Source organism: Girardinichthys multiradiatus, chromosome 10 (genome assembly GCF_021462225.1).
Source record: "Girardinichthys multiradiatus isolate DD_20200921_A chromosome 10, DD_fGirMul_XY1, whole genome shotgun sequence".
NCBI lineage: Eukaryota > Metazoa > Chordata > Actinopteri > Cyprinodontiformes > Goodeidae > Girardinichthys > Girardinichthys multiradiatus.
Window position 1 is genome coordinate 4,982,490 of NC_061803.1, and position 18,106 is coordinate 5,000,595.

General features: G+C 41.4%; 1 protein-coding gene across 1 annotated transcript; it reads right to left on the reverse strand.

Moving 5' to 3' along the window:
• Positions 1 to 4,190: 4,190 nt before the first annotated feature.
• On the reverse strand, positions 4,191 to 17,254 carry LOC124875567 (ADP-ribosylhydrolase ARH1-like). The gene is made up of 9 exons (XM_047377787.1): positions 17,218 to 17,254; positions 15,022 to 15,164; positions 11,566 to 11,686; positions 10,180 to 10,288; positions 9,832 to 9,930; positions 9,645 to 9,750; positions 7,800 to 8,066; positions 7,395 to 7,609; positions 4,191 to 6,962 (listed from the first exon to the last, which is right to left on the reverse strand). Exons 2-9 carry the CDS (start codon positions 15,027 to 15,029, stop codon positions 6,814 to 6,816), a joined length of 1,074 nt encoding a protein of 357 aa, XP_047233743.1. The 5' UTR covers positions 15,030 to 15,164; positions 17,218 to 17,254; the 3' UTR covers positions 4,191 to 6,813.
• Between the last annotated feature and the right edge of the window lie 852 nt (positions 17,255 to 18,106).

Consider the following 18,106-nt stretch of genomic DNA (forward strand, 5'->3'; position numbering starts at 1 on the left):
AAACTCCTTCTCAAAATCAGAAAATGTGCAACCAAACTGGACACAACTAGAAAAACGGGACTCAGTCCATCTTAGTGCTTTTCCTGACAAAAGGCCAATAACATAAGAAATCTTAGAGTCATCATGGAGGAAAGAGTGGGGGGAACGAAACACTAAAGAACATTGTAACAAGAAACCCTTACAGTCACTGGTCTCACCTGAATATTTCTCTGAGTAGCTACCATACGGGCTAATACTCGAGCGATGAGATGCTGGCTGCTTCCTGCTTAAGTATTCCAGGACACAATCACCGAGATGGAAAACACCTGTCTCCACCACTGCTGAGCCCTAGCGCCTACTAGGAGTCAAAAAACACAGACAAAAACATACAACAGAAACTCCAGCCCCGACAACTACATTTATTTTTTAGCTTAGGATATTTTTCTGAACAGGGTAAATACATTTAGGGGCAGTATTACCTGAAGACTGCACATAAATAATTGTAAATGCCCGTTACAATGCCACATTTTAACCTGGTCACCCCATAGCATGATGATGCCACCACTGTGTTTCACTGTGGATACGGTGTCCTTTTGACGACATTTAGTAGTGTTTCTGTGGCAAACGATGTTCTGGAATTGGGGTCCAAAAGTCAAGTTTGGTTTCACGAGACCTTAACACCTTCCCCCACAAGGTTTGGAAGATTTTAACCAGACACGGATGGTTAATTATAGTCGTATGCTGAACAAAACCACTGTATGGTGAAATTGCTTCAGTGTTGCTGTCAGTCTTTTCATAAATTTTTGACAAGTGTCCAGTTTTTGTTACAGTTATCCCTTACTTACTCCAATTATCAATGACTGTCATATTGGTGTCATGTTCTTTATATAATGTTGTAGACATTAAACACAACCTGAAATGTAGAAAAAGGACCAGGACTTCTCAAATTATGTTCTTTGGGTTGATGAGTCTGAAACTGAATTATTTGGACTCCAAGACAGGGGATACATTTGCCAGAAAACTAATACGGCATTCCAAGAAAAGTGTCATGGTGTGGGGATGCTCCATGGTGGCAGCACCTGTCCAGCTCACCTTCATCATCCATCATCTATCAGACGATCAACATGGATAATGTGAGAACATCTGTAAAAGAGCTAACACTGAAGCAGACCTGATGGCAACCATCCAAAAAATTACATAAAATCCACCAAGGACGGCTGAGAATTAAAAAATGGAAAGTCCTTGGGCCTAGTCAAAGCCCAGAACTGGATCTCCTGGAAATGTTAGGGGTGACTCAAAACAGGCTGACATGCTCCTCAAACATCTTACATCTAAAAGCGAGGAGTGAGATGGTAGATGGCTACTAAAAGCATCTCAATGAAAAGTATCCTAACTTTTTCTTTTTTTATCTTTTGTTTAATGAGTAAATCAAGAATATTTCTTGTTTAAGTGCAATCTAATCACAAAGATTACAAAAATTAGATTCAACATCCATTTCTGCCCATTTCTTAATAAACATTTGCATATTTAATGGGGTGTCTTTATGTTTTCATGTTTGTAGCAGACCGATTTTTGGCACAGACTAACACCTACGATGGAGTAAAAGGGTCACTTGGAGAAAGAAAAATGAGGAGGAAGTACTTTTTATTGCTCACCTGTTTTAAAAATTAAGGTAAGAAATGTGAAAAAGAAGAGAAAAATGTCGACATGACCAGCGATAATGATGCCTTACCAAACCTGCTCGGAAAGAACACTGCAGTTTCAGCTTTCCTCCTTTTCTTTAAGTGGTAAAAAATGATTAGATCCCAAACAACCCCACAACTTTTAAAGCCATTTTTCTAACTTCCTGTAGCTTGAAGCTGTGCATCAACAGAAACCAGTGTTTCAGTTTGAGCGTAAACGTCTATTTCTGCCCTCCTCTGTAACAGTGACACGTCTGGAAACACTTTTTTTTTTATTCTAGGCTGTCAACACATCCTACTAACCTCCAAAGTGAAAATACAAATGTCGCACACAGATGCACATAAACAAGGCACCACCCTTATAAAGACTGGTAAATCCTCACCAGCCAGTTTCTAGGCAACACTGAAGCCTCTAATAAGGTTGGTTATTGTGGCCTGCTATCTGGGGGGGTGAGGGCATGTATGGGGTTGACAATCAGAGAGCCTCTGAGGAAAACAGTGGCAATGGTCTATCTGATGAAGGCCTCGTCTCTGTAGCTGTCATGGGACTCAGCAGTCACCATTAATGCCATTGCAGATGGACACCAGGGGCTGGGATATTGAGGCTGAGAGAGATGCCGAGGTATATTCTATGTCCCTCCTTTTTCCAAGATAGTCTGACAAGAGAAAGGGTACGAGTGAGCGATGGTGAAAATGAACCCTTCAAACCTGCAAAACACTTCAATGTCCGTCAGAACAAGATGAACAACTCTTTTTTTTTTTGGGTCTTCTTGTTCTGTTAGTGAGGCCTGGGATAAAATCTAACAAGTCCTGCAAAAACACAACTGTTTACATCTCTATGATAAAAATGTCATGCAAAAAACATTAAGAATGAGCCAGATATTAAGTTTTCAGCAGAAAAGAAAAAATTCAATACATTATGGGGCTACAGTGTCCAAATTTAAATACAGGGCTGTGCAGAATTATTGGCATCCTTCATGAAGATGTTAAAAAAAGTCTTAAAATACATCCAATTTTTTAATTATTCTGTTGTATAATTATCTCACAAAAAACATTGACATGAATACTTTTATTCACTGGATACCAAATTCCCACTTGATTTTACAAAAATCTGCATAAATATAATAATCAGTGAAACTGAACCATCTTTAAATTATTTTACAGCATATCGAGTGACTTTCAATTAGCAATCCCTGTTTCTTATAGCGAGAAACAAACATAAAGTGACACAGGAGCCCTCTCTTTTAACCTCTCTTCAAAGTGGGAAAAACAAGAGAACATGCCGCTCAATTACAAGTCAGAAAGTGTTTAAAAAAATGATAGCTGGTCATGGAAACTTGCCCGCATCTACAGTCAGAGCAATAATTCAAATATTTAAAACTGGGAATGTGACAAACGAGGCTGGACAAAGACATTAGTTTATCTTACCACCAGGCACAGTGGCAAAGATCCTCCCAAAGCTCACTGTTGGAGACCTGCATCAAAGGATGGCATCTATACAAGCATTCTCCTTCCTAACATCACAAACATAAACAGCGTTTTAGATGCTAAGTGTAACAGTGCACTTTGGTCAGATCGGACAAAGATTGAGTATTTTCAGCAAGTAACACTCAAAGCGGGTTTAGTGTAGGGGACTGCAACCTGCATCTCCAGTCTTAATAACTTTGGCCAAAAATGATAAAGACTTGAGCAGTTTTTAAATATATAAAAATAATTTTGATGAATATGGAATTCAAAATTCTTTGTTTTTAGAAGTTTGATGCTTTTTAAAAACTAAAAATAGAAAGTGTACCTGGTTTAGTTTAATTCAAAGCATGAATAAATGGAAAAGTCCCTCATTCTCCCTGTTGGGTACAGTGGAGGATATGTGATGCTGTGGGCCTCTCTTCTCTTCCAAAGGCCATGGGAGACTTGTTACAAAGTAATGACCCGAAGTCCACCACCATTTCCAGTCTTGAGTGGGCTGAGTTCCAGGTAGTTCTGACTACACCAGTGTACCAGCCAATCCACATCCTGTCTGTATTTTTGGCCAAATGATCACAGAAACAGCCACCATAAACAACGATCTGGCCACAGATCTAAGTACTTCTGAAAACCTTAGTTAGGAGCTGAAGACAGAACCTCTGGAAAATCTAGGGAATGCGTAAAGATATTTGCTCAAAGATCCTTTTCTCTACAAGCTCCAACTTCGGGGGTGGTACAAGAATTGACAAGACTGCTAATAATTGTGGTACAAGTGATTTTGTAATATTATAACAAGATCTTAAGGTGGGATATTTCTCCCTATATTGAATAAAGACATTCAGTGATTTTTCTGTCATATGCAAGAGGAATAAGATTACTTATTTTAAAACTGCACATCTTTACAAAAAATGTGGATGGCTTTGGGAAAAACCTGCATATTTTACTTCACTTTTGGTACATTTGAAAATATATAATATAAAGTGGTAAAGAAATGCCTTAAATGGGTCATTTAAATTGCTGACAAGCAAAGAGGACTTGTTTTATTTTAAAAAATGACAAGAACAGTGAAAAGAATACAGCAGTTTATTAATTGAGGTTAGTTTATTTGCATAGAACAAAATAGACAAAAGTGCTCTTTTTCCATCCTGTTTTCACACACTCTGATCATGCAAACACTTCACCCATTTAGCGTTCACTGCGACCACGTCTCTCATCCCTCAGAGCCAACCTGGGAGCCATTTTGTCAGGTTTACTCAAGCTTAACTGTACCTTCTCCCTGTCGCCAAGCAGAACTTAACCCACAACCTGTGCAGAGGGGTGGTGCTGCTCGGTGGAGTTCTGCAGGGCCAGAGGGTAAATATTTGGGCACAGCAGCAGAAATCTCATCAGCGAGTGAATTAACAGAAGATGCTTTTGAAGCCATTTGGTTGAAATAACTATATAATCGATATACTGCAGTAGAATGGGGTTCTTAATTATACATTCCCAGCTGCCATTGAGGTATATCAAGGCAGATAAAATACATTCTACTCAAGGTACAATATTACAGTGAATGCACAAGTGTTGGCCAAATGTCTAATTGTCATTGGTGACTCAGCGTGATGCGAAAAAGTCATCAAAACAATAGCATGTGCATTAACATTAAAACTACAAGAGTAGAAAACAGCAACATGTTGAGAGGTAATTGCAGAAAAGTGAAAGATTAATAGCGATGATTAATAGGCAACTAAATGATTTAAAAAAATACTAATAACAATCATGTCATTTCCATCTTTTCCACTTATTAATCAAAACAATCAGGGGATTTTAAGTAAAAGTAGTTTTCAGAGCATTCTCAAATGTTTTTCTAACTAACTTACAGCAACATCATGAAGGCTGTAAACAGATAAAACCAGGGCTGTTTTGTAATGGCAGCATGTCGAATGCATGTGTAGCTTATGGACAACATAGACAAAAAGGACAAAGAGAGCACTTTAGCAGCAAAGATGATCGATGCAGTGAATGTTGGTGAGCTCCGTGGAAGCAAACACAGATAGAGAGGAGGATCACCAACCAAAAACGTTACATGAAATAACTGGAATATTGGATTTAAGAGGAAGGACAACACAAAGCTGTGGAAGATGACACAATCCAGTTTATCCCATGGCTAGAACTGATTGCTTGAGCAGGGAGTAAACAGCCAGACCAAGAGGTGGCTGGGGGTGTTGTTTGGGAGCATAAAGGTCAGGTAAGAAAATGTTTTTACAGTGCTTTTTACGTTTTATGTGCCCTTTTAATAAAAAACATCTTCTGATGTCTGGCAAATAATGTTTTGAGAGCTTTCCATAAGAAAGAGTAGTAGAGTAAGAGTAAAATCTCTTATGGAAAGACATACTTGACATCGGTCACTTCCTGATTGATGAACAGGCAGACTTGGTTTTCAAGGGTCCCGGGTTGTTAGGTCTCCAAGCTAATACACTCAGACCTCGTCCTCCTCACGGGATAAAATCACCACTTTATGAACTCAAATTGAAGCTGCAGACTTTGTCATCACTACTTTTGTCTTGAGTGGGCATTGCAGCATGCATTGATCTGCAATGGATCAGCGAAGCGTCCTGGGTGTCCCCACCTCTCGCCCAGTGACTACTGCAGACAGGCACCAGTGACCCCTGCAACCAAAAAGGATCAGCGGGTATAGAAAACGCTTGGATGGTCTTTAAATTGAATATAAACCATCATGAACTGAAGACAAAAGATAATTTAAATACAAAATTTGTAAACAAAAAAAGTGCTCTTTAAGTGAGAGGGGAAAGCTGTTAGTGTCTCTTGTTTCTAACATTAATGCTGCAATCTACACAGCTCAGTACGGCAAGGAGTGAAAACCATATGACAAATTAGTACTGGAACCACCAGTCCAACCAAGCATGTCTCAAAGTAGCTGATCTGTTTTTTTTATTTCCCCTCACAGTGGTTCTCTCACTATCGTCCTTTATGGCCCCTGATGCTGACAAACACCCTCCCTCCTGATGACCTAACTCGCTTCCTCCGCCAGCACTTCCCTTCTGATGATCGTCCTCTTGTGGTGAGAAGTGACCGCGTGGATCAGCTACGGGGAATCGCTGTCTGGCATCATTAATGGCCACCTGCCAGCATCCATCATCAGCTCTGTTACAGAGCTAATGTTTGCCCACTGAAGACAAACTGTGCCACCCTGTGGTGGAAAATAAAGACAATGTGTTTCGTTGTTCTGCATCATGTCAGGGTCTCTAGATTAAATAAAATGATTTAAATGCAGCTTTTTCTATTCATATAAGCTCTGATTTCTATATTCGCTGATCTGGTTTTCTCTAAGTGCACCAATAAACATTAAGGCTGTACTTTCCAGACTTTCAGCTTGTGGCCCACATAATAACAGTGACAGACACCCATGACCCCGACTATTTGTTCAGATATTAAAACTAGGCTATGATAACACAAATAAAACGTTTTTATATATTTGAAAGCACAGCTTTTTTGACCTGCCCTTACAATTGTAGCATAAATATGCCTTTCCGATTGTTATTAATTTATGTAATATTATTTCTCATATTTAGTTTAGAACCCAGATTTGTTGTTTGCAACCCCCAACCTTAGAAAGTGTTCCATACTTTCTAAGGTTGGGGGTTGTCCAACTCTGCTAAAGTAGAGTTGGACAACATTGGGTCTGTTTTTAGTGAGACAGGGCATAGAGCTGCCTAGCAGAGCGCTCCAGTCGGTCCCGGTACTCCAGCTTGGAATAGTTGCCTGTAGGGACCCCCTTGGTGCCGTATAAAAGACCCCAGCAGCAGCAAGCGATCGCTGCTGTGCTGTCGTTGTCACCTGCACAGAATCACAGAGATAATAACATTATGAGTGAAGTCCAACTTTGTGAAGTCCAATAAAGACATATATTTAAATCACTGTCATCTTCCACATGGAAGCACCATGCATAGAGGGGGCTGTCCGGGAAAGAAGGTCCCGCTTCAAAATCAACTCCTTTCAAGCTAGACTGACATTTGCTGCTGCCAACATGGATGAGACACATGCTGATCGAGCAGATTTATACAACCAGCAACCCCAACCAACTAAGAGCAGCAAACTGAACAGTCTGATGCAGAGGTATAGATATTTAAAATCAGCTTAATCATGATTGCTTGCAAAGGTTTGACATTGGCCTTCTTTCATAGAACCATGCTGTAAAATAATCTGAAAAATCCCCTTAAAGCCGGTATTAGTACAAAAAGGTGACCTTTTCATGAGTGAACTACTGACCTCCATGGAAAGCAGCTCTGTTCATCAGCTCCTCCCAGTCAGAACCGGCCCCCAGCAAGGCATCCAGTGCTATCATTGGAGCATCGTGGCCGCAGCTCCCCCCCCAGCCAGTCAGACTGAAGCTCTTATAGGCCTCATCCCGCTCAGCAACACCGTAGGGAGAGGGCCAGATCACAGGGCCCTCTCCATTAGAGAGGCCCCTCAGGTCCAGGTACCTGAGGACACAGGGAAAAGTTTACTGATATTAAAAAAATATGCAACAACGGGCTGAATCTAACACCATCCGTTCACAGAGAAGCTGAAACAGGTTGTTGGAATCTGCTGACGCTGCAAACCTAACTCCATGTACCACATGAGCTACTCACAACCGCACAACAATAGAAAACCGATTTCAGGAACTCATACCGCTGCCACTTCTCAGAGAAGGAGTCCCATTCCTTCTGGTTCTCCTCCACAGCGAAGCCTCTGTCTATAATAACCTGCTTCGCTACAGGACAGGCCTCACTGATCAGGCCCAGACCCCAGGAGGCAAGCGGCCGGCGCTGGATGGCGTATGAGGCGAAAAGAGCCGATGCCACGGATCCCAGGAAACCGATGGGGTGATGATGGGTCATCCTCCCCGTCTCCACGGCAACAAACACGAGAGACAACAGCTGGTCAGGCTTCGGATACCTGAAGTGGAAAAAATATCAAATCAGATTTATTATTATTCTTTAAATGACCCAAACATCCAACATTTTTGTTCTGCTCAAACAGTACATTCATGTCATGTAGTTTCATGGACATTACAGCATAACACATCAGTGACTAAAGTTTTACCAGCGTAACTTTAGAGTAATAAATACGTTTTAACCAAAAATCAAGTCAACATTGACACCTGATTTCTGACATGATGGCAACGAGTCTAAACTGGAAAAGGATCTTCTACTAAATCACCTGTTTAAACACAGCAATGCTGTACCTCATCACTGGCAACATACGCCGATTCTTCCAGTCAGAAGGAGAAAAATAAAGTAATTAAAAATGATTAATACACCATGGCACAGTAAGAACAGTCTTTAACAGTTGGAGAAAGCATGGATCAGAAACATTACAAAACCCTGATGTTTTTCTACAGCTAATGAAACTGAAAGAGCTGCAGGAATTGCCTCCAAGCACCATTTATGTTCTACAGTCTCACTGTGTGCAATTTTCACATCCCAATGGACTGTTTGGAGTTCAGTTAATCTTGGCTGATATATTCCAAGTGTTATGAATATGCATTTTTTTTTATCCTAATGTACTATTTAGCCAGTTGGACAGAGTCTCACATCGGACGCTAAAGATATTACCCAGAATGCTAAATGTCAGAGTGATGGAAGCACAAATATGAAAGAGAGGAAAGAAGAAAATATAGGCGTATTTAGCAACTGATATAGTCATCGCAATGTTTACTAACATTGTATCATCGCATCCATACATACAATGAAACATGGTGGTGGTAGCATCATGCTCTGGGGTTACTATTCTTCAGGTGGAGGTTTAGGCTGAGATGGAGGAAATACTGAGTTACGTCACACATTCCATAAAACAAATTAATGGCTCCACCTGAGAAAAAAATAAAAGTTTCAGAACCGCCGAGCCAGAAACCAGCAATAAATCTGAGAAAACCTGCAGGATCATTTAGATCATTATGGATTTGGAGACGTTTTGCCAGGCAACGTAGGCAAATATTACCAAGTCAAGACAAGGGATGCCACCAAAGAAGACTAAATGCTGAGAATGAATCAGACGATGCTTCAACAAAGTATTAGCACCCACTGGACGGGTATAACTGCTGCAGTCAAGGTTACATTTTCCTGTTATTGTGTCCTAGGATTTCTCACATCTAAGCTGGAAATTTCAAATGGTTTTAGCTCCACCACAATTGAGACCGTTTGAGAGATCAACTTTGTTTCTGGCTGTTTTAATTCATGTTTGGCAAACTAAGTTTATGTCTAAAACAAGATCCACTGTAATATTTCTTGCTTAAAGACACCCACTAACCTAAAAATACCATCACATCCAGGAGCAACCAACAGGTTCCCATCCTTTACAAAGAGGAACATTCGTCCCAGGATTGTTTTCCCCTTTGCTCTGTATAGGTTTAACCACTTTGGCATAAAATCTGAATCATTTGCCAAACCAGACATCAGCTAGACTGAGGTAATCACCCTGTGTGGGAAAACTCTTCAAGGATTAAGTCCAAATGTCCCAGGAAAAGTGTCTTACCTCATACCGATGCACATGGACCTCATGGCTGCTCCACAGCCTGCCCCTTTGGGGTTATATGGCACTCTGTAGCCATTTTCCTTTCCAGGCCTCAGTTTGGAAACACCTAAGATCACATCACACTTCCAAATATCTCTGCTAAAATTGGACAGGATATACTTTCATAGTTAAAATGAATAAAACCTACTTAAAATGGTTGTGTTTCCAGGCGCCCTCCCATTCATGTCTTTCATCCCCTCCACATAACGAGCCGCCACCTCATGCATGAGCTCCTCCTCTGTCTTACCTGCAAGGAACACAACACTTCCCTCAGACTGCAGACTAAACATTTTAATTATCCTTGCACGAAGATGGTATTATCAGACAAAAGGTCAAGTTCAATTTCCAGCATCCATTGTTCTTTTGTATAGAGCCCTAATAGGGCAGCAAATCAAGGAAAGGCTGGAAATTAGCTCTTAAAGAGGACGAGGTACAATCAATCAGCAAAACAAGGTAAGAGCACAAAGCACTGGGTTTGCTGGGATGTTGAACTCACCAGTTGCCAGAGCTTCAGCTGTTGCAAGATGCAGGACTGTGTCGTCGCTCACCGGCCAATTAGGAAGGCTGGCAGTGATTTTTTTCAAACCACCGAGCTTCTGCAGCTCCTAAAGTGCCAGAAGAAAAGAGAAATTATCAAAACATATTTCACAACACTTGGCACGTACTTCCTGAAGTATCTTCTGATTCATTTTAAGCCTTCGGTACTGCAGAATTCACACCTGCCATCGCTCAAAGTTTAATCTGATAACCCTGAAATCCTAGATGTATTTTTGTTTATTTTCCCAGATTTGTATTTAGTAACAAAAGCCATAGTTTGTAGAGAAGTTACCGAAGCATCTCATTGTGCAAAGGTAACAGTCAGGAGAAACGCTCAAAATGTTCTATAGTATAATGTAATTACTGTGGCACAATGAAGACAGTAAAGTATAACTGGAGAGTACAGGAACTGGTCATGGAGGCACTGAAGAAGCTGCACTAATTTGCAACAAGTACCTGTTATATCATGGAGGTTCTGTAATTGACGATCACTTTATTTTCTTCCCAAGAAAGCACCCAGGCCTGACAAAAATCCACCAAATCCAATGTAGAAGAATTTGTTATGCTCTGATAAATCCAAACTTAAAGTTTTGAGCCACAATTCTGAAAGGTACGTTTGGAAAAAAAACAAACACACTGAACACCAAACCAGCAGTGAAACATGGTGGTGGCAGCATCATGATCTGGGTTTACATCCCTTCAGAATGAAGTGGACTTTTAGTCAAGCTGGATGAAATCACAAACAGCTCCAAATACCAGTCAGTTTTGATCTAAAACCTTCCGGTGTCTGCTCGAAAGCTGAAGATGAAGAGAGATTTCCTTCAACAATATTACATGAGAAGATGAATTCAAATATTGGAATGGCTAACCTTGAATCCAGAACTAAATCTGAGATGTCCTCAGATCTGACAGCCTAGGAGAACTTTTACGTGGTAGACTGGGCAAATACTGTCACTTAGGACGTGGTTAGCTTGGAAGACTGAATGCTGGAATCAAAAGCTGTTTTAACATAACATTAGTTTATCCAACTGGGTTATTGCACCTTTTATTTTTTTCCTCGGTTTTAACATTCTAACTTTTATAGTTCATTTATAATGTGAATTTCCCAGATCTCAACCCATTTAAGCCTCTGTGACCAATCATGAAGGTTCCACTTCACAGGATTTGAAGAATGTGTTGCCAATCTTGAAGCCAGACACCTTCAGGGTTCGAGAGCACCCCATGCTTCAATAGGTCAGGGTTGTTATGGCAGCAAAAAGGGGGGCTGAAAAGCTATTAGGCAGGTGGTTATAATGTTAGTCAGAAACTAGCAACATGCTCATCACTGTGTTATTAGAGGACTAACCATGTGAATATCTGGTCCAGATAAATTGAACTCCCAGCTCCCCTGCCTGTAGCCCAGAGCATCACCAGCACCACTCAGCACCATAGCCGCCTTATAATGCTCCACTGTAGCAGCTTTAAGTCTGTCGGCACAAAGAGATTAAACACACCAGGTTATATTTACATTTATTAGCCAGGTTTGATGACACTACAACCAATAATAAACAAGCTACTGAATATGTTTTATCAGTTTTAACTGTTTTCTTTTTCAAATTAAGAGCTATATTTTCACCAGTAAAAGCTCAGGTGTGCTTAAGGTGAATTTGGTGAAGGATCATTGAGAAGTGGTCAACTTATTGTTTACTATTGAATATTTGCAGGAATAATAATTTCCTAAAATTATAAAGTACATTTCTAAATAGGAGCTGGAGTAAAATAATCATCAGACCACAGGTGCATGAGGTGAATTTTATCACAATGACGTTTGCATGAGTTGAACTATTGAATATTTTCTGCATTTTCAGTCTAAAATTTAAAGAATAATAAAAATAATTTAGAGAAGAAATCGTACAGCAACTAAGCTCTTCTTCCTGCTGTCTCGATCTTTTACCCACAGCTTTCCTTAAGAAAGCTTTGCCTGTAATAACATCTGATTTAACACAAATAATAAACACGTCCCTTTTGTCAGTTGTTTTCCTCCACGCCCTAAAAACAGCAATTATCAAACCTCTATTGAAAAATAGCAACTTGGACAAGCTGCTACTACAGAACTACAGGCCTATATCAAACCTCCCCTTCATCAGTAAGATTATTGAAAAATCTGTGTTTCAGCAGTTAAACAACTTCCTAACAACGACCAACCGCTGCGATGTCTTCCAGTCAGGCTTCCTGCTCACCACAGTACAGAGACGGCTCTTGTCAAGGTGTTCAATGACATCCGTATAAATGCAGACTGTGGAAGAACCACAGTGCTGGTATTATTGGACCTTAGTGCAGCATTCAACACTGTTGATCACTCCATTTTATTAGAGCGCCTGGAAAACTGGGTCGGCCTTTCTGGTACAGCACTCAACTGGTTTAAATCCTACTTGAAGGACAGGGACTTTTTTGTGTCAGTAAGTAACTTTACATCAGAGACCACAAAAATCACATGTGGCGTTCCCCAAGGGTCCATCTTAGGGCCCCTCCTATTCAATATCTACATGCTCCCCCTAACTCAGATTTTAATAAACAACAACGTAAGTTATCATAACTATGCAGACGACACACAGCTATACGTTACGATGTCACCAGGTAACTATGAACCCATTCAAGCGCTGGGTAAATGCTTAGAAGAAATCAATGCATGGATGGGCCTAAATTTTCTTCAGCTGAATCAAAACATAACTGAAGTAATAATCTTTGGACCAAAGGAAGAACGTTTAAAAGTTAGCACGCAGCTTCAGTTAATACAGCTAGAAACAACCATATATATATAAATAAATATATATATATATATATATATATATATATAGTCGTAACATTACGAGAATAAAGTTGTAAAATTTCGAGAATACTGCCATAATAATACAAGATCAAAGAAGTAGCCTACTTTAATGTAAACTCTTAAGAGAAAGAGCAGTCTTCACCCTGAGTTCAAATGCTCGGCCCCGGCTGCAGTTAGGGTGAGCCTGACAGGTAACTTTACAAATCAGGATGCCAAACAGCTGATAACACCAAGTGTATGCTGGTCCGACAGGGCATGCTTGTTAGACAGATATAGGTGTCAGTTTGTGGTACGCGTATGTCGGTCTGATGATGTATGCTGACTGGACAGAACAATTACAGTCGAATTTAGCACAGTTCAAAACAGTGAAAGAGATGTACAGGGGTTGGACAACGAATCTGAAACACCTGTTATTTTAGTGTGGGAGGTTTCATGGCTAAATTGGACCAGCCTGGTAGCCAGTCTTCATTGATTGCACATTGCACCAGTAAGAGCAGAATGTGAAGGTTCAATTAGCAGGGTAAGAGCACAGTTTTGTTAAAAATATTGAAATGCACACAACATTATGGGTGACATACCAGAGTTCAAAAGAGGACAAATTGTTGGTGCACGTGTTGCTGGCGCATCTGTGACCAAGACAGCAAGTCTTTGTGATGTATTAAGAGCCACGGTATCCAGGGTAATGTCAGCATACCACCAAGAAGGACGAACCACATCCAACAGGATTAACTGTGGACGCAAGAGGAAGCTGTCTGAAAGGGATGTTCGGGTGCTAACCCGGATTGTATCCAAAAAACATAAAACCACAGCTCCCCAAATCACGGCAGAATTAAATTTGCACCTCAACTCTCCTGTTTCCACCAGAACTGTTTCTAACATTAATGCTGCAATCTACACAGCTCAGTACGGCAAGGAGTGAAAACCATATGACAAATTAGTACTGGAACCACCAGTCCAACCAAGCATGTCTCAAAGTAGCTGATCTGTCTCCTGTTTCCACCAGAACTGTCCATCAGGAGCTCCACAGGGTCAATATACACGGCCGGGCTGCTATAGCCAAACCTTTGGTCACTCATGCCAATGCCAAACGTCGGTTTCAATGGTGCAAGGACCGCAAATCTTGGGCTGTGGACAATGTGAAACATGTATTGTTCTCTGATGAGTCCACCTTTACTGTTTTCCCCACATCTGGGAGAGTTACGGTGTGGAGAAGCCCCAAAGAAGCGTACCACCCAGACTGTTGCATGCCCAGAGTGAAGCATGGGGGTGGATCAGTGATGGTTTGGGCTGCCATATCATGGCATTCCCTTGGCCCAATACTTGTGCTAGATGGGCGCGTCACTGCCAAGGACTACCGAACCATTCTTGAGGACCATGTGCATCCAATGGTTCAAACATTGTATCCTGAAGGCGGTGCCGTGTGTCAGGATGACAATCCACCAATACACACAGCAAGACCGGTGAAAGATTGGTTTGATGAACATGAAAGTGAAGCTGAACATCTCCCATGGCCTGCACAGTCACCAGATCTAAATATTATTGAGACACTTTGGGGTGTTTTGGAGGAGCGAGTCAGGAAACGTTTTCCTCCACCAGTATCACGTAGTGACCTGGCCACTATCCTGCAAGAAGAATGGCTTAAAATCCCTCTGACCACTGTGCAGGACTTGTATATGTCATTCCCAAGATGAATTGACGCTGTATTGGCCGCAAAAGGAGGCCCTACACCATACTAATAAATTATTGTGGTCTAAAACCAGGTGTTTCAGTTTCATTGTCCAACCCCTGTATATATCTCATTATTTAGGATGTATTCACACCAGAAGTTAAACTCTGTAGATATGTCTACAACGTTACCAGACCCGGGGGAGGTTGAACCTACTAGTAGTTTCAAAAAAACAAAACAGGAAATGGGCCTAAAACGTTACTCTGCGGTCATATTTGATAATATGCTGACTAAAACAATCATCCAAATGACAGCTGAGGTCTCACCCGTCCATTGTAGTACGTCGCTACTTTTTCCTGGTTCTTCTTCTGTTTATGCTTTTTTAGTGGCATTAATGTGCATTATTTCTTCTTCTTCTTCTTCTTCTACGAGGAGCTGTCCAAAACACTGACAGGTGCACTACTTCCCCCTATTGGAATATAACTTAGTTACAGATTTTCTTATGTATTTGTGTTTATTTTTGTTTTAGTCACACAACTATTCAGATCATGAAACATACTTTAATAGCAGAGAATTAAACAGTTATACTTAATAAATTAGACTATGCAGTCCACGGAGGCTCATTTCTCAGATTAAAAGTACCTTTTGAAAATAGCAGGTATTAAACATATTTCTCATTAAGCCCAAATTTTTGAATTCAATTTTTGTTTTCTTAGTCTGATGCAATATTCTAATTTTCAATGTCGTATTTTCATTTGCTGCGGGGAGAAAATTATCATAAATAGCAAAAATAAAAGTTTGAAAACATCAGTCTGTGTGTAATTAATCTATATAGTGTTTTACTTGGTGAAATGAGCTACTGAAATAAATAAACCTTTTAATAATATTCTAATTTCTTAGTTATGAGTGTAATTGAATAAATACAAAATGCTGTTTTCAAAAGATTGGCTTTATTTATAAAGGGAAACAAAGCTATCCAAACCATCCTGGTCCTACAATGACTCTCAAAGCCCAAACAGAATTTCAGGTTTTGAAACTTAAAACTTTAAAACCTGGTGGCTAGTTGGATGCACTGGAAGAGGAGAAATCCGGACAAACTTGGCAGGCCCAAGCGAATAGTGAGGGTCTGCTGGGAACGTCTGGCAGAGACCTTGGCCAGGGATGTATTCAACTCCCACCTCCGGGAGGGAGAGCTTTGACCAGCTTCTGGCGGATGTTGGAGACATGGAGTCTGAGTGGACCATGTTCTCCGCATCTATTGTTGATGCTGCTGCCCATAGCTGCGGCCGTAAGGTCTGCGGTGCCATTCGTGGCGGCAATCCCCGAACCTGGTGGTGGACACCAGCAGTAAGGGACACTGACAAGCTGAAGAAGGAGTCCTATGTGGTTGGCTTGTGGGACTCCTGAGTCGGCTGACGGGTACCATGAGGCCAAGCGTGCCGCCGCCCAGGCTGTGGCAGAGGCAAAAACTCGGGCCTGGGAGAAGGACTACCGGTTGGCCTTGAAGCGATTCTGGCAAACTGTCCGGCGCCTCAAGAGGGAGAAGCAGTGCTTCGCCAACACTGTTTACAGTGGGGGTGGGAAGCTGCAGACCACAACTGGGGACATTATCGGGTGGTGGAAGGAGTACTTCAAGGATCTCCTCAATCCTGCCATCACGCATTCCCTGGTGGAAACAGAGGCTGGGGACTCGGGGTTGGACTCTTTCATCACCCAGGCTGAAGTCACCGAGGTGGTTAAAAAGCTCTGCGGTGGCAAGGCTTCAGGGGTGGATGAGATCCGCCCTGAGTACCTCAAGTCTCTGGATGTTGTGGGGCTGTCATGGTTGACACGCCTCTTCAACATTGCGTGGCGATCGGGGACAGTGCCTCTGGACTGGCCGACTGGGGTGGTGGTCCCCCTTCATAAGAAGGGTTTTGTTGTCCGATGAGCTAACCCCTCCCTCCTACTTCCCTATGTCTAAAGGGTTTGCTCAATGCAGCTCTCCATCCAACGGGTCCGGACTTCCCTAAACCTGGAAGATCTTACTAAGCAGGTTTACTGAAAGATCTGTTTAAGCTGGTGTCGGGAAATAACTCGCCTAGCCTCTGACAGCCTTCATACAAAAGTCTCGACCTTCTTCAACTGGAGGTCTGGACGACTGAGTAGCCTATCGCAGTCATCCACACTTTCAACAGTCACTTTTGTTCACGGCTGCTCATTCCCTAATTTTACAACTGGCTCTTGGTATATGGGCTAGGTTAATTTTAGTAGCTCGGCACGAGCCCCAACGGCGCTGTTTTAACAAACTTGGCTAAGGCAACCTATAAAAACCTCCTAAAATATCTTAGAACCAGGCAACAAGACTTTTTACCACCAATGAAAAACCAAAAATACAGTGACTCAAATAATTGAATGTCCACGATTTAACTACAATTTTATATGCTTTCTTTAATTAGTAATGCTTTTGCAGGGGTCAGTAACAGCTTAAATTCAGCAACACAAAATAATTTCAATAATAGAAATGAATGAATCAACTCAACCTGTCTTTCTTTGATGCTGAAACTAGTGAGTTTGGAGAGGCTTTGAAGACGGAGGCTCATCCATGTACCTGATGGAGATGTTTCTTCTGGTAACAACGAGTGATTTCTTGAAGGGAATACGACTTAATCTTCAGGTTTCTTCCTTTAAGTGGACAGGTACTGATGCTCCAGACGTTGATGGTTAAACAGGATCTTTGTTGTTATTTGTCTCTGAAGACAGTAGTTTCCAGAGGCTGAAGAGTTGAAGGAAACCCGGAGACATAAATGAAGTTGAATCAGGACTTCCAGAAGCCTGAAACTTAGAGCAATCAGCTGTTCACCGATCAAGTTCACTTCTGTTGTCTGGATAAAAAGGCTTTAGATGAAATCAGATTCTTAACCTTGAGGCACAGCCCTTTCTGGGCCCACGGGTTGATCCTCTTCTTTAATGCAGTCGATCAGTTGGGCTGTGTCTCTGTTCCTTTTCCATCTAAGCTTCTTTTCTCCGTCTGATCTTGTTCGCTGGTCTTCTGTGAGGAAACAACCCCGTTTCTGCTCTCATCATTGTTTTTATAGCGCTTGATGCATTCACCGGTCAGGCCCTTATTAGGCTTCTTAGTTATTGCACAACCTATTCAGCTCAGCTTCTTGGTTATTGCTCAATACTTTAGTCATGGTCATTGTGACCTACTGATTCTGTTTCTCAGCCTTGGAGATGCCGATAATAGCTAAGCTGGTCTGTAGTCGCATCCTCCCGTCACTGTCATCATGCAGCCGGCTCTCGTCACTCCCAGTCATCCTCCAGTTCTTTCCCTAATCTGCTCAGTTTTAAACTTTACACAGTATTACACATTCAACTCTTCAGCTTTCAGCATTTACTTTAAAACACAATTGCAAAACCATCACTTCA